The sequence below is a fragment of the Bos javanicus genome, chromosome 10 (genome assembly GCF_032452875.1).
Source record: "Bos javanicus breed banteng chromosome 10, ARS-OSU_banteng_1.0, whole genome shotgun sequence".
In the NCBI taxonomy this organism is placed as follows: domain Eukaryota; kingdom Metazoa; phylum Chordata; class Mammalia; order Artiodactyla; family Bovidae; genus Bos; species Bos javanicus.
In genome coordinates, this window is record NC_083877.1 from 21,893,748 (window position 1) to 21,910,612 (window position 16,865).

A 16,865-nucleotide genomic window follows, 5' to 3' on the forward strand; every position below is an offset into this window, starting at 1 on the left:
AAGACTAAAAACAATCTTATGTTACAAAGAATCTGAGCATTTCTTCCCTCTTAACCCAGGTGGTGAAGGCTGATGCAATCAGCCTCTACCCAAGAGAACACCTATGCTGCTGTAGCAAAATGCTAGGTTATTTGATAAAAGCTGTATCAACTTCTGTTCCTCTTATCACTAAGAAATTGAGCACATCTACTTCTTGAAGGATATTTTATAGGTAATCTTGGGATAAGTGAATGTGGTTCCTCCATATACATTTGCCACTTACCAGGCATACACCGCTGAAGACAAGGCAAATACGGGTGTGACAACACATCTAGCCCTTCATGCCAGGTTACAACACTGAGATGCCTCCTAAGATCATGGGCCAGCAAGAGCAGTCATCACCCAAGCTATTCTTCCTGAAGCGCACAATCCATTTCCCTGTTTAGTAAGTGTTAGGAAGCAGTGTGTAGCACAGAGGTTTACTAACCCTGCGGACGGAAAGATCACCTGGCTCCCAGGGTTCTTTCACCATCAGGTGGAAGAGTCTGTAGTGGAATCCAATTTTTAAATGAACATCAGTATGTCCCACAGTTTCTAGGTCTGGCGCAAAGACCCAGCATGAAATCATGTTCGAAGGCTGAGTCTCTGAAGAGACAGAGTTCCTGCCAGTGTGAGCAGGCAGCAGAGGTCAGCCAAGCGTGTCACGCCAGGGTTGCTTTGACTTTGCTTTGTTGCTGCTGCTGCTGCTGCTGCTGCTGTTGGGGGTGTTGGGAGGGTCATTCTTTCCATGCTGCAGCAGAGGGTTGTGGGCAAACGTCTGTCGTAACGGACCTGGGGAAGAAGAGAAAACAAATCCCGATGAACGAAGAAAAGGAAGAAGCAAATGACAGAATTTGGCCTGCAAGGGTTATTTACCCCTGGCAGCGAGCTCCAAGTGGTTCTGCATACGTCGTTCCCGTTCCTGTAGCTGATGGGCCATTTCGGCATTCTTCCAGCCTGTGTAAAGGGGAGGAAGACCATTGGTCCTGGACCCATTTCAAGACCACGTTCCCCCGTCCTTGTCACAGAGGACGGGCCCTTACCTTGTTTGAAGCTCTTTAGGAAGCCTTCTCGTGGAGCTAACTTGTCTGGGTCGTGCACAACACGTTGGGGAATTTTCAGTACAGTGCGTACAGCAGGAATACGGAGACAGGCCACCTGGCCCAGGGAAAACATGTTGGAGGAGAGCCAGTACATGAACACTGCCTGGATGAGAAGAGAAGGCACTCGGAAGCTGCGTCTCTGGGCACCTTGCCAGGAGACTTGGAGACAGCCCCTACGCCATCACCTACCGTGGGGAAATGGATAGTTATGGGCAAGACTGCCAGGGGCATTAGTCTGATAAAATTTCTCATCCACTGAAGGTCAGAACTTTGCATGCCAGTTTCAGCACCTAACTGGGAAAAAAAGAAAAAGCAAGGGAAGAACATATATTTGACGAGCAAATGCATGTCATTGATCCTGGTTCAGATCTCTTACCCATCAGTTCTGTTTCTCCAGGGAGTGAAGAATGACCATTCTATACAACTGCTTTCCTTTCACTCCCCACTCTGCAGGACAGGCACTTGGCGAACCTGGGCTTACCTCAAGGACACCCCACATTGTAGCTGTGACCACCAGAGGTAATACGTAGATGGGGTCAGATAGTGTGAGATCCTGGAACCACCAGAGACCACCTGTCTGCAGGCTGGGCACGGGAAGGTTGGCCATTTCTCTCAAGGCAATGAAGAAGGAGATGAAGATCGGGGCCTGTGACACAGGATAAACAGTGTCAGTACCCTTTAACAGAGGGAACATTTTAATTACTCCATTATTGAAACCCATAATGGGTTTATGTAGCATAATATCACCGCCAACCTGCTTTTAGGGTCTGCTGCTAAGTCGCTTCAGTCGTGTCCGACTCTGTGCGACCCCATAGATGGCAGCCCACCAGGCTCCCCGTCCCTGGGATTCTCCAGGCAAGAACACTGGAGTGGGTTGCCATTTCCTTCTCCAATGCATGGAAGTGAAAAGTGAAAGTGAAGTCGCTCAGTCGTGTCCAACTCAGCGACCTCATGGACTGTAGCCCACCAGGCTCCTCCGTCCATGGGATTTTCCAGGCAAGAGTACTGGAGTGGGGAGCCATTGCCCGGGAAACACAGAGGAGGTAATCTGATTTTTAATTTTTGTTGTTGTTTCTCTTAATCTGATTGTTTCTGAAGTTAGAGGGGAAATGTTTTTTGCTCACCTGAGTCAGTGGTAGAATGAGAGGTCTAAAGAGTTTAATATCATGCTTTTTCTGGTAGAATGTCATCTCCGAGGAGGCCCTGTAAACTGGGAAGGGAGTAGAAGTTAATGGTTGGGCTAACAGCTAGGTTGGTGGAGGTGACCATCCTCATAACCTGGCCCATGAGTCACATCTAACCGACCCTGGCCAGGCACTGGAAGCAGTAGGCCCACGAAGCAGGTATATCTCAGAACTTGCCCAACTGTAGTAACTCCCAATTTGAGTTGTTCCCCCTCCTACCCACTGCCCTCTCCCCACCCCCAGCTGTATGTAGGGAAAACAGGTCCTCTCCCATGCTCATTCTGTGACTGACTCACATTCTGTGTGGTTTCCTGTCAACTTGGCCTCTCTGATTCGAGCGGAAAACTTCTGAATCTCTGGCAAATGATTGTGAATCTTGGCTGCCTCTCGTTGGCCCTTCACGATGAGAGGAAACACCAGGCAGCGGGCAAGAACTGTGCCTGGAAACACAAACTAGGAGTGGAGTGACATTCTGCATTCTCCATCAAGCCATTCTGTAGCTAGACGGCTAAACGTTTCTAGGTCCTCCCTGAGAGGGTCTCTTGCCTGGACCTTCCCACCCTGTGGCTCATGCCCACAGGCCCCAAACAAAGGGCGAGGTGTGACTCAGTTCCTTTGAGGCTCAGTCCTCTGCGTTGACATCAAAAGTCTGGCATTAACTTCTCCAAACAACTAACCAGCAATCTTATTTCCTCAAAAAGGTGACAGAAGCTACTTTTATAGATCAATGGTTTCCAAACTTTTCTATGATTAATGGACTCCTTTTTTCCTCAATTCTAAGTGTAACCACAATATACATAACAAATAAAATCAAGCTACCCTGGGTGAGGAGGCTTGTCTGACTGTTAAGACTGTTCAATCTTTGGAATTTGCTTTGCTCAGAAGCACTTTCACAGAATTCTGGGGCTCCCAGGAATGAAGTCTGAAAAATGCTGTCCTAGAAATGTCTGGAATAGGAGGTAACCTGGTGGCCTACTGCTTTAACTCCTTCCTATTTCTTTTCTTACATTTCACATTTCCTGATCATTTCAACAAATATTTATTTAGTTGATGGTATCTGTGATAAGCAAGTGGGCCTGGGCTGAGAAGAGACAAGGGGGAGATACACATTTAAGCTTTATCACCATAATGATAAATGGTGTGAGGTGGACGGAGAAGGGAGCTAAGGACAGAACCCGGAATACCAGCACTGAAGGGGCAGGTAGAGTCCTGAGCAATGGAGATAGGAGGATATGGACAAAGTTGCAAAAGCCAAGGGACAGGTTCCACACTCTACCGTGTCTGATGCAGAAAGGGCAAGTATGAAAAGTGGACTAAGAAATGATATCACTGGCAGTTAGAACGAGGTGGTATAAATCAGACTGCTGAGGGTCACAGAACAGAAAGAGAGAAAAGCCTACTGGGTGTAGAATACTCTTTTAAATGATAGCTATGAAGAGACGGAGAAAGGGTAGTAGTTAAAAGTGAATTAACGATGAGGCGAAGGAATTTACCAAGAAACACATGGTATGCCTGCACACACCTATATGTTCAGAGAAGGCAGTAAAGATGGAGAAACTGAAGACATGGGGGAGAGAAGATCACTGGAGCAACGTATGGGGAGAAACAGAATTTAAAGCAGTTTTAACCTTATAAGAGGAGCAATGTGAGTATCTTCCCATCTGACCTGATCTTCTGCTCTCTTATCAGGCTTCATCACTTTTACGGAGGTCCCCATACTTAAACCCTACCCTCACATTCAAAAACTTACACTTCTTAAATCCTAGATGACCTAGTGGTTTTAAAATGCCCCCAAGAAATACAGTGGAGTGCATCTAAGTGTCATGAACCTCTTTCACTCATTTGCATCATCGGCTTTTCTCAGCTATAAACTTATGCAACTATTTCCTCTATCCACGCATAGAGCTGCTATCTTTAAAGTTCTACCCCAAACCCCCATTTCCTCTACCCTTGTACAGATATGTTCCCCTTACATGCAGCAATGGCTCCCCACCATGGTAGGCCTAGGTTAACATGCATAAATTCAAGTAAGTTCTGGATCAGTCCCACTGGGGTGTAGGACCCCAGCCCAAGTTCAGCAAAGCTCTGCTCCGCAGCAGCTTGGATGACATCTGCGGCCTCTCCAGAAGCCACTTCAGGTACTGCTGGTACTGCTGTGGGTGGGGGAGTTACAGGAATGACTGGAGGGGCCGGAACCTGTGGGGGAAAAAAGTCATGTATTATATTCGGTCCCTAGAGGAGGAAATGGCAACCCACACTAGTATTCTTGTCTGAAAAATCCCATGGACAGAGGAGCCTGGTGGGTTACCGTCCAAAGGGTCACAGAGAGTCGCTTGAGCGACTAAGCACATTATATTCAGCAGGGGGCAGACACATAGAAAACGAGGTCCCTCTTACAACAACCAACACTGGGGTACTTACTCTCTGGACTCCCTATTTCTTGTTCTCCCATGGCAGCCTATACTGTCCAAAGAATTCAAAGCTTAAAAATGACATTTAATGTCAGGAAGTCAATTAAAAATTATTTTTCTAGGTTTTATGATGCTTATGGTATTTGTCAGTTTTTCAAAAAACATTACTTTGTAAAGGTTTCTTATTTTAAATACATATTCCTGTTCATGATTTTTAAAAAAGGATATTTTATTTTCCCCTCTAAGCAGGAAGATAAGTTACTCAGAATAAGACTTCATGACTCTCCTTCATGTTAGGAAGTTATTTCTTATATTAGTATTTTCCAAATTTCAGTTGCATGAGTATCACTGGCACAATTTTGCATACACTTAAACTATTATAATTTTTCTTTAAACAACTCAGTTTTTAAGATGGTATCTACTTGGTGCTGAGAAATATTAATGTCATGAAATCAGGGACATACAAGTTGTAATTGTGTCAACTGAAAAAACGCACAACCTCAAAGTTGAGAATTGTGTTTTATTTGGGACATTACTGACACAGCCCAGGACACAGCCTCTCAGGTCTGAGGAAGAAGCCAGGATATGCAAGAATTTTTGCAAAACAAACAACCCCCCAAAACCAGGTAGTCAAACACCAAAAGATTACTGCTAATTCAAGAAAAACCAGGTAGGTGTCTCAAGTTAATGAATTTAGTGCTTTTCTATGTATGGAAAGCTACAAGAGCCTCGGTTTATTGAAATCATTCCTTTGATATATACCTTAACTTTCTAGGGCCAGTATTCTGCTTCTCCATCCTGAATCCCCTCAGGATGCACTATAGGGGTGGCTGCAGTGGCTGATGGCCCCGATATACTTTGTTTGCTGACGCGGCAGGTGACATTCTTTGGTCATAAATTTTTTCTCTTTTTTTCCTCTTTTCAGGTCATAAATTTGACCAAAAGTTGGGAGGCATTATGACTAGTTTTGTCCCATGGCACTAGGAAGGCTGATGTGTAGATCTGGCAAAGATTCTGCCGATAGGCCACTCAAACTGCTTACTTTTGGATCAGGCCCTGTTGATAATCTAAAATTCTCTAGATTGCCTGTGAAAGACCGCTATGTGGAAGAGAAACGTTGCCTGCCATATGAGTAAACAAAGGGTGCGGGAGCCATCAGCCACCCTCAACTGTATACCCTGAGGGGATTCAGGACGGAGGAAAACAGAATATTGGTGCTATATACTGGTAGCTCAGACTGTAAAGCATCTGTCTACAATGCGGGAGACCCGGGTTCGATCCCACGCTCGGGAAGATCCGCTGGAGAAGGAAATGGAAATCCACTCCAGTACTATTGCCTGGAAAATCCCACGGACAGAGGAGCCTGGTAGCTATAATCCATGGGGTCACAAAGAGTCGGACACGACTGAGCGACTTCACTTACTTACTTTATACTTAAGGTGCTTATCAAAGGAATGATCTCAACAAGCCCAGACTCTTACATCAGTCCTTACATAGAAAAGTGCGAAACTCATCAACTTGAGATATCTGGTTTTGCTTTTCTTTTTTTTTATAAATAATATCTGGCAGTTTATTAAAAAATGGAGCATACTGAACAACAAACTATCTTACACCTTTCAGGAAGAAAAAACACTAAATTTAAAAAGACATCACCCACTCAATTTGGACACAACACCTCTACTCAATTAAGAGAATCATTTGCACAGTCCAGGTCTTTATTTCTACACCCATCAGGCCATGAATTCATAGGGAATGGGCTCCAACAGTTCGGGTTCCTTTCCATTGGTCCTCACAAAGTGTGCTTCTCTGGGTGGAGCAGGCTGGTGCTTCAGCTGAACCCAAGTCCCTTTCTCTTTGGCTTCCTTCTTTTTCTGATCATTTTCCTTCACACGTTTCAGGAAGCTATCTCGGCTCTTAGAGTGCTTAATATGCTCGATACGCACACTAATTCTCTTGGCAAGAATCTTGCCCTTAACTTGTTTGTTTACAATGATGCCAACAGCATGCTGGGTGACATTGTAGATTCTCCCAGTTTTGCCATGGTAACATTTGTGGGGCATTCCTTTTTGAACAGTACACATTCCCTTGATATCTACAATATCACCCTTCCTGTAGATTCGCATGATGTGGCCAAAGGAACAACTCCATGTTTTCTGAAAGGCCTGGAGAACATGTAGCGGGTGCCCCGCTTCTTTCCCTTTGTGTTGGTCATCTTGGCGAATCAGTCTGAGGGGCCGGGAGAGAGAAGAGCCTGGTTTTTCTTTAATACTATTTTAAAAAAATCTTTTGATATTCTGACTACCTGTTTCCCACCACCTCCCCAAACTTCCATATATCCTGGCTCCTTTCTTACCTCTTTGGAACAGCCCCTCAAAGCTTATCTGAGAGGCAGTCTTCCAGGCTTAAGTCCTTAGCAAGTTCACTGAATAAAACATAATCTTCAACTTTTAGGTTGTACACTTTTCACAGTTAACCATTTTGGTGACTACCAAAGGATCCAGAGTATACCTCTCTCCTTCACCTGAACTCTTTGAGGACTTAGGGCCTCATATTAGCAGAGGCCTCTTGGGACTGTCTGCCTCCTTGGAGAGTCCAGACAATTCAGGGGGATTCTTGGATCTCCTGACTATTGGCTGATGATTCTGAGTTTTATTTGGCAGTCTCTAACTGGTACCTGGCTCCCCAGCTGAAAGATACTAGGGGAGCCCAGATGAAAGATGGGGAGTTGCTCAGTAGAGACACCAAGCAGTCTAAACTGGGTGATTAGATGAGAGGCTGGCCTAACATCTTTGCCTCCAACTAACACTCTAGCCACGTCTATGTATGTACAAAACGTGTAAGTACTCACTTAATTGGGAATTAAAGGAAATCTTGCCCTGAAAATGGCCAATATGGGGCTCTTTTATTGCATTTGCAGTTAAGTTTGACCAACCTGGATAACCACGATGGTGTGATCACTCATCTAGAGCCAGACATCCTGGAGTTTGAAGTCAAATGGGCCTTAGGAAGCATTACTACAAACAAAGCTAGTGGAAGTGATGGAATTCCATCTGAGTTATTTCAAATCCTAAAAGATGATGTTGTGAAAGTACTGCATTCAACATGCCAGCAAATTTGGAAAAACTCAGCAGTAGCCACAGGACTGGAAAAGGTCAGTTTTTATTCCAATGCCAAAGAAGGGCAATGCCAAAGAATGTTCAAACTGCACAACTGCACCTATTTCACATGCTAGCAAAGCAATGCTCAACATCCTCCAAGTGAGGCTTCAACAGTATGTGAACTGAGAACTTTCAGTTGTACAAGCTGGATTTAGAAAAGGCAGAGGAACCAGAGGTCAAATTGCCAACATACGCTGAATCACAGAAAAAGCAAGGGAATTCCAGAGAAACATCTACTTCTGCTTCATTGACTGTGTTAAAGCCTTTGATTGTGTGGGTCACAACAAACGGCAGAAAATTCTTAAAGAGACAGGAATACCAGAACATCTTACCTGCCTCCTGTAAGAAAGGAGAAACCTGTACACAAGTCAGGAAGCAACACTTAGAACGGGACATGGAACAACAGACTGGTTCCAAATTGGGAAAGGAGTACGTCAAGGCTGTATATTGTCATCCTGCTTATTTAACTTCTATGCAGAATACATCATGTGAAATGCCGAACTGGATGAAGCTCAAGCTGGAATCAAGACTGCAGGGAGAAATATCAATAACCTCAGATACGCAGATGACTCCACCCTAATGGCAGAAAGTGAAGAGGAACTAAAGGGCTAAAGGTTCTAAAGAACTAAAGGTCGAAGAGGAGAGTGAAAAAGCTGGCTCAAAACTCAACATTCAAAAAAACTAAGATCATGGCATCCGGTTCCACTACTTCATAGCAAATAGATAGGGAAACAATGGAAACAGTGACCGACTTTATTTTCTTAGGCTCCAAAATCACTGTGGACAGTGGCGGCAGCCATTAAATTAAAAGACGCTTGCTCCCTGGAGAAGGAAATGGCAGCCCACTCCAGTATTCTTGCCTGGAGAATCCCATAGACAGAGGAGCCTGGCAGGCTACAGTCCATGGGGTCGCAAGAGTCGGACATGACTTAGTGCACTGTCTCACCTCAGAGATCCTGTCACATATACCACAAAAACCAAACATCCCCCAATGACCTTGGCCCCACTGTTCCAATCACTCCCAGGTGGGAATTCAGGCACATGTCCACAGAGGTCACAGACAACATACATACGGTTCTGTTATGTCCCATATATTACCCTTTCATGTCCCAAGGAAGACATTTTCTCTTAGAGATTTTCATTTAGTGTATCTTTAAAAAATCTTGTGTTAAACTTGCCTCCATCTTTTTCTTGGGTAAGGACAACCCAGAAATGGCCCTTTTGTGTCTGTGATGTTGCCATTCACAGCTTTCTTGATAGGCCTAGTACAACCCTGAGAACAGGGTTGCTGTATGCTGAGTGTCAGATGGTAGCTCTTAGCTTTGCCTATCTTAGGTAGTTATGCTGTGCATTTTTTATTGGTGTACCATGTTTGATTTGTCCCTAATACCTTTGAAGTTTTTCTGAGAAATGAATAATGCAACATGAACTTATTAAAATACATTTTAAGCCTTTAAAAAAAAAAAAAAAATAAAAGACGCTTGCTCCTTGGAAGAAAAACTATGACAAATCTAACAATGTATTAAAAAGCAGAGACATCACTTTGCCCACAAAGGTCTGTATACTCAAAGCTATGGTTTTTGCAGTAATCATGTACAGGTGAGAGAGTTGGATCATAAAGAAGGCTGAGTGCCAAAGAATTGGTGCTTTCGAACTGTGGTGCTAGAGAAGATGCCTGAGAGTCCCTTGGACAGCAAAGAGATCAAAGTAGTCAATTCTAAAGGACATCAACACTGAATATTCATTGGAAGCACTAATGCTGAGGTTCCAATACTTTGGCCATCTGATGTGAAGAGTCAACTCACTGGAAAAGACCCTGATGCTGGGAAAGACTGAAGGCAAGAAGAAAAGGGGGTGGCAAACGATGGTTGGATGGCATCATCGACTCAATGGATATGAGTTTGAGCAAACTCCAGGAGATAGTGAAGGATAGGGAAGCCTGGCATGGTGCAGTTCATGGGGTCACAAAGAGGTGGACATCACTGAGCACCTGAACAAAAGACTCCTGTATCTTTCCTTACACAGAAAAGTGCTAAACTCATAAACTTGAGACACTTGGTTTTTCTTTAACAGTAATCCTTTGATGTTTCAACTACCTTTTTGTTTGTTTTGCAAAACTCCTATATACCTTGGCTCCTCACTCACCTCTTTGGAACAATCCCTCAGAGCTGGGAGCTTGCATCCTAGTTAAGTCCTCAGTAATGCCCCAAATTCTCCAAGCCAGGCTTCAACAATACATAAACTATGAACTTCCAGATGTTCAAGCTGGTTTTCGAAAAGGCAGAGGAACCAGAGATCAGATTGCCAATATCTGTTGGGTCATCAAAAAAGCAAGAGAGTTCCAGAAAAACATCTACTTCTGCTTTATTGACTACACCAAAGCCTTTGACTGTGTGGATCACAAAAAACTGTGGAAAATTCTTAAAGAGATGGGAATATCAGACAACCTTACCTGCCTAATGAGAAATCTGTATGTAGGTCAAGAAGCAAGTTAGAACTGGACATGGAATAACAGACTCGTTCCAAATTGGGAAAGGAGTATGTCAAGGCTGTGTATTGTCACCCTGCTTATTTAACTTCTATGCAGAGTCCATCATGTAAAATGCTGGGCTGGATGAAGCCCAAGCTGGAATCAAGACTGCCAGGAGAAATATCAATAACATCAGATATGCAGATGACACTACCCTGATGGCAGAAAGTGAAGAAGAACTAAAGAATCTCTTGATGAAAGTAAAAGAGGAGAGTGAAAAAGTTGGCTTAAAGCTCAACATTCAGAAAACTAAGATCGTGGCATCCGGTCCCATCACTTCAGGCAATCAGATGGGGAAACAATGGAAACAGTGAGAGACTTTATTTTTGGGGGCTCCAAAATCACTGCAGATGGTGACTGCAGCCATGAAATTAAAAGATGCTTGCTCCTTGGAAGAAAAGCTCCAACCTAGACAGCATATTAAAAAGCAGAGACATTACTTTGCCAACAAAAGTCCGTCTAGTCAAAGCTATGGTTTTTCCAGTAGTCATGTATGGATGTGAGAGTTGGACTATAAAGAAAGATGAGTGCCAAAGAACTGATGCCTCTGAACTGTGGTGTTGGAGAAGACTCCTGAGAGTCCCTTGGACTGCAAGGAGATCCAACCAGTTCATCCTAAAGGAAATCAGTCCTGAGTATTCATTGGAAGGACTGATGCTGAAGCTGAAACTAATACTTTGGCCACCTGATGGGAAGAGCTGACTCATTTGAAAAGACCCTGATGCTTGGAAAGATTGAAGGCAGGAGGAGAAGGGGCCAACAGTGGATGAGATAGTTGGAGAGCATCACTGACTTGATGGATATGAATTTGAGTAAGCTCCCAGAGTTGGTGATGGACAGGGAAGCCTGGTGTGCTACAGTTTACTGGGGTCACAAAGAGTCGAACACGACTGAGTGACTGAACTGAACTGAATGCCCCAAGTAAGACTCAACTCTCAACCTTTATGTTGTGCTTTTTTTCCCCCCAGTTGATAACTCAACTCATTTATTTTGCTGCACCATGTGGGTTGTGGATTTCCTAACTTATGAAAATAACACCAAGTTATTATTTTTTCTTGCTGAAAATGTTGCCAAAGAATATGAACTTACTGACTTTTAGTAAACCTAGGTAGAATAAAAGATATGTCTAACTGATTAAGCCAGCATGCTTAAGCTAGCTTTAACACCAGATATTAATTTACTATTTCCTAGATCACATGAACCCGAAATTCATTCTGGCCAGTTTCCTTTATATAGAAAGAGTTAATTTGTAAGTACTTACTTTAAAGTCAATTAAATAGAGGCCTTTTATAAATTTTGAAAAGTATATCCAGAGGTAGTGACATCTTATATGTATAATATATATGCTGCTGCTAAGTCACTTCAGTCGTGTCTGACTCTGTGCGACCCCATAGACGGCAGCCCACCAGGCTCCGCCGTCCCTGGGATTCCCCAGGCAAGAACAGTGGAGTGGGTTGCCATTTCCTTCTCCAATGCATGAAAGTGAAAAGTGAAAGTGAAGTCGCTCAGTCATGTCCGACCCTCAGCGAGCCCATGGACTGTAGCCTTCCAGGCTTCTCCGTCCATGGGATTTTCCAGGCAAGAGTACTAGAGCGGGGTGCCATTGACTTCTCCATAATATATATACAGACATACAAACAGATAATACTAGAGATCTCATAGTTTCATTAAAATACTTAGTTATGTGGAAAAGGAAATGGCAACCCACTGCAGTATTCTTGCCTGAGAAATCCCATGGACAGAGAAGCCTGGGGGGACTACCGTCCATGGGGTCACAAAGAGTCAGACACAACTTAGCAACCAACAACAACAACAAAAAACTTAAGTTTTGAATCAAGTATTAATAAACTTACTAGTTTAGAGGCTATATTTACATTTCTGATTTATAGAGATTTTCAAGACAAAAATAGTTGCTTTTAATTTCCCAAAGAACTGGTCAATTGCCTAAGTGATACTAAGACTGATTTGCTGAACTAAATTTTGTTTTCTTTTTTAATCACTGACTTCCAACTAAACTGAAAATCAAGATTTCTACATTATAGAACTTTAGGGTTCAATTTACTATGTCTTCAAAAGTTTTTATAAGGCATTCAACAAAGGCCCTCTTTCTGAGTGCACCAGTTAGACCCAGAGCAAATCTCTATTACTATTTTTGCTAGCCCTGGGACATCAGCTCCCAGTTTTTACGTTATGGTGTGTGTGCTCTGATAACCCTACTGGTTTCCTTTAGTATGGTTAATTACTATAGTCTGAGGAGCAGATTTATATGCCCTGTCTTATAATAATAACAGGCAGGGGAGTGAGACATGATGTCTATCCCACAATAAGGCAAAAGAGATATAATCATCTTACATAAAGCCCATTTAAATATACCAGTTTTGATAAATTTTTATCTCATTTCTATCAACTTCTATAACTTTAACTTTAGTCTCTGTCAGGATCACATCAAGTCTTGGTCTTAGAAGCAGTCCAGAAACTTCCTTTTTAATAAAATCATTTGATCTATTTTTGTATAAAAGGCTCCGGGTTCCCAGTGAGAGGTTGAGCCAAGGGACTCAGGCTCTTTTATCAATTTTTTAAAACTTAATCAACTGCCCCAACTGTTGTCCCAAGCAACTGTTAGTCAGATATCTCTGTTTAAGTTTCTTCTAGCCTTTAGGGGGAAGAAAAGCTAATACTGGGACCAATAATGTTGGTCCATCCAACCTAAGGTAATGTGTTGAAATCTTTTGTTTTGATCCTATTAGCATCTGTTTTATATATCTTTTTTCTTAATATAACCACTTAAAGATTTCTTTATCCATTTGAGACACGAGTTCTTTAACATTTCCACTTTAGTGGGAAGAAGTTTGTAGATTTTCTCTTCATTTCTTAAACCTCCGTTAATCAGCCTAATCAACATTAATGATCTTCATGTTTTTATTAGCATCTGTAAAACCCACTCACTGAAGGGAAACAGAAACCACAAATAAGGTTGTCCATACCTTTTTTAAAAAACAAAAAAACTAACAGAATTCTTAGGTTAACTACTGTGTGTGTGTGTGTGTGAGTTTGTGTGTAGTCACCTTCTGTTTTTTTTTCCATAGGTATCAATAAACAGCTGTATATAATGAGAGCTCTGTAAAAATGTATCTATGAAGACATTTTTCCAATTTAAAGCATCAGTGGTTATTGACAGGTGGCACTTTAATTACAACTCAAATCAGTAAGACAAAAGAGGTACCCCTACAAGAAAGTACAAAGGATGTAGCCTTCAGAAGATCTATAAAGTTTACTCAAAACAGTATAAGAAAGTAAAGGTCGTTATTGTATAGGCTGATGCAACCAAGATTAAGATGACTGAAGTCCCTGAGAATTGGCACGGTCAGACAAAAGACTGCCCAGAAGCTCAGTCTATTTAATTGGCTGCCGAATGCACACCATACTTTCAAATGGGGAGCCAGGTACCTGTTAGACATTGCCAAATACAAGGATTATCAACCGGTAAGTGGGAGATCCGAGAACCAGGAGAGACTCACCCACATTTGTCTGGACTCTCTGAGGAGGCAGATAGGCACAAGAGGCCCCTGCTTGTACCAAGGCCCCAGTTCAGGGGAAGGGGAAAACGCTACTCTGGGCCCCTTCGCTGGTAGCCCAAACTGCCCACTGGAAAAAAAACAAGACCTAAAAGTTGAGAATTGTGTTTCATTTGGGGCATTACTGAGGGGCTTCCCTGGTGGCTCAGATGGTAAAGAATCACCCTGCAAAGCAGGAGAACAGGGTTTGATCCCTGGGTGGGGAGGATCCCCTGGAGAAGGGAATGGCTACCCACTCCAGTATTCTTGCCTGGAGAATTCCATGCACAGAGGAGCCTGGCGGGCTACAGTCCATGAAGTTGCAAAGAGTTGACTGAGCGACTAATACTTATTATTATTACTCGGGTCTTAAGCCTAGGACACAGGCTCTCAGCTCTGAGGGACTGTTCAGAAGAGGTAAGGGAGGAGCCAGGATATACAGGAGTTTGCCAAACAATGCCCCTCAGTCCCAGCCCAACCAGGTAATTACAACACCAAAAAATTACAGCTAATAAAAACCAGAAGTCTCAAGTTAATGAATTTAGTGTTTTTCTATGTATGGAAAGATGCAAGAGTTCGGGCTTACTGAAATCACTCCTTTGATATGTACCCTAACTAGCTACCGCTAGTATTGTTTCTCCATCCTCAATTCCCTCAGGGTGCACTTGTTGGGGGTGGCCACTGGGACTGCTGGCCTCAACATCCTTTGTTTACTGATATGGCAGGTGACATTCTTTATCCACATTTGACATGCAAATTATAATTTTTCCAATATACAAACAGAATTGCATCTTATTTCACCATCAGTGGCTTGCCACCATTCTGGCAAACAACGCCTTGTTTACAACATAAACTTTTCCTCCTGCGCTCTCAATAATTTTACCACTGATGTGAAAATCTATCCCAAGCAGAGATGCTATCATTTGGGGAGTTGGGTGGTGTGTGGACAAGAACACAGCTCCATATTCCCCTCCTCCCAATCAAAGCAAAATAAAAATAAAATCTGCAAGAAGCACCATTCCTAACATTTCAGTGACGAAATGTCTCTTACCTGGGCTTCTCCAAAAGAGACGGCAGAGGTACTGAGGCCGCGGGGGCCTGGGGCCATGAGCAGGACATAGCGCGGGTGCCCGAGGCACCGGTCGGCTGGGAACCCGAGCCCAGCTGTCAGCGGTTTCCGGGGCCACTGGCAGGGCCCTGCGACGCTGTGGAACTGAGTGGGTAAAAGGGAGATGGAGTCCTTTTATCAGGTAAAATCGATAATTATGCTCATCCCTCCCCTCAGGAGACAGGCAGCCAATTTCCACAGGTGAGGACTCTTCTACTCCCCGCGCTCAGACTGCGAGCCCGAAAGCATGCAAGCTGTGAGTCCTGCTTCTCAGCTACCGCAGACCCACCCCGGGGCCCAGAAGTTGAGGCTGAGGTTTCTCTAGAAGAAGTGACGCTTGTCCCAGGAACAGACTAAAATACGAGGCTGCTGACCCCGCGGAGTCTGGGACGTAACCCTTCCGCGCCCTCATATGACCCGAGGCCACGAGAAGGAGGTCCGGGTGAGCAGGTCAGCGTCTGCTCATGCCCGTTTGCACAAGCCACTCCTGGCTCGGCTCACAGGGACAGTGAGGCATCCTGGCGCTCGGACCCGGGGTATCCTTACCTGACGCTGGGGCCGTAGTAAGCGCAGAAGCTGCCGGCGTCCGCACATCAACGCCAACGCCATCTTGCCGGGAAGAGGACGTACGTTTGCGTCTGCGCACTGAGAACCGCAGCCTCGCGGGAGGAAGCCCTTTTGGAAATGGGCATGAAGTCAGAGTTTTACCACACTCAAGAGGTAAAGGAAACTGGCGCTTGGCGGCCATATTTGAAGTGGGTAAGAAGCCGCAAAGGGACATTAACGAGATCGCGCTGATTCTGTTTTCAGGAGATTGAAGTTCAGAGCCTAATAACCGGGTTTTGTTAGTGGCTGTAAATCCTGAGCGGTTTTCTCTCTATACTTAAAATCCGCTATTCTCTAAAAAAGACTCTCCAGAGGGTCTGGCTGTCCTCGGTGTGGGTTTTCTGTACCCAGTGATGTTTGATTTGTTGTTGCTAGGTAATATTGTAATGTATCGGGAAGCCTGGTGTGCTGCAGGCAGTCCGTGGGGTCGCAGAGTCGGACGCAACTAAACTACAACAAATTACAGTGCGTGCTAAGTTACTTTAGTCGTGTCCGACTCTTTGCGACACCATGGACTGTAGCCCACCAGGTTCCTCTGTCCATGGGATTCTTCAGGCGAGAATATTGGTGTGGGTTGTTATTTCCTCCTCCAGGGGATCTTCCCAATTCAGTGATCGAACCGGTGTCTCTTATGTCTCCTGCATTGTCAGGCAAGTTCTTTACCACTGGCGCCACCTGGGAAGCCCCTGTAATCACTGATCCAGTGAAATTTGAGAATGGTCTGGAATTAGAAATTGAAGGAAGGTAGCTTCTAGGAAATACTTTCCTTCCAGATAAAAAGAGAAAACTTCAAGAGGAGGCTCTGCGCTTTCCTTAGGGTGATTGAGGAGCCTCTTGTGACATTGAGGGGACAAATCTTTTTTAAAAATATGTATTTAGTTGCAGCATGTGAACTCTTAGTCAGGACATGCGGGATCTAGCTCCCTGACCAGGGATGAACCTTGGCCTTCTGCCTTGGGAACAAGGAGTCTTAGCCATTGGACCACCAGCGAAGTCCCCTAGGGGACAAATCTTTAAAGATGAGAGGCGAACATGCTGAAGATGGTTGTATGGAAAGATAGAAAATCCCCTGGAAAATCCCCGAATACTTGATGATGTCATTGAGCTGTTGCTGCATCAGAATTAGACCCACCTGTCTCCAGATTTTGTTGTGTAAGATAACTGATGGTCTTTATTGTCGAAATCTTTATGAC

General features: G+C 44.0%; 1 protein-coding gene and 1 pseudogene across 1 annotated transcript; both read right to left on the reverse strand.

Annotated features, from left to right (window-relative positions):
* Positions 1-187: 187 nt before the first annotated feature.
* OXA1L (OXA1L mitochondrial inner membrane protein) lies at positions 188-15,720 on the reverse strand. Its single transcript, XM_061430489.1, has 10 exons — positions 15,613-15,720; positions 15,010-15,171; positions 4,279-4,501; positions 2,602-2,745; positions 2,246-2,331; positions 1,603-1,767; positions 1,311-1,415; positions 1,062-1,224; positions 895-975; positions 188-810 (listed from the first exon to the last, which is right to left on the reverse strand). Exons 1-10 carry the CDS (start codon positions 15,673-15,675, stop codon positions 668-670), a joined length of 1,335 nt encoding a protein of 444 aa, XP_061286473.1. The 5' UTR covers positions 15,676-15,720; the 3' UTR covers positions 188-667.
* On the reverse strand, positions 6,402-6,943 carry LOC133255849 (large ribosomal subunit protein eL21-like; annotated as a pseudogene).
* Positions 15,721-16,865: the final 1,145 nt, after the last annotated feature.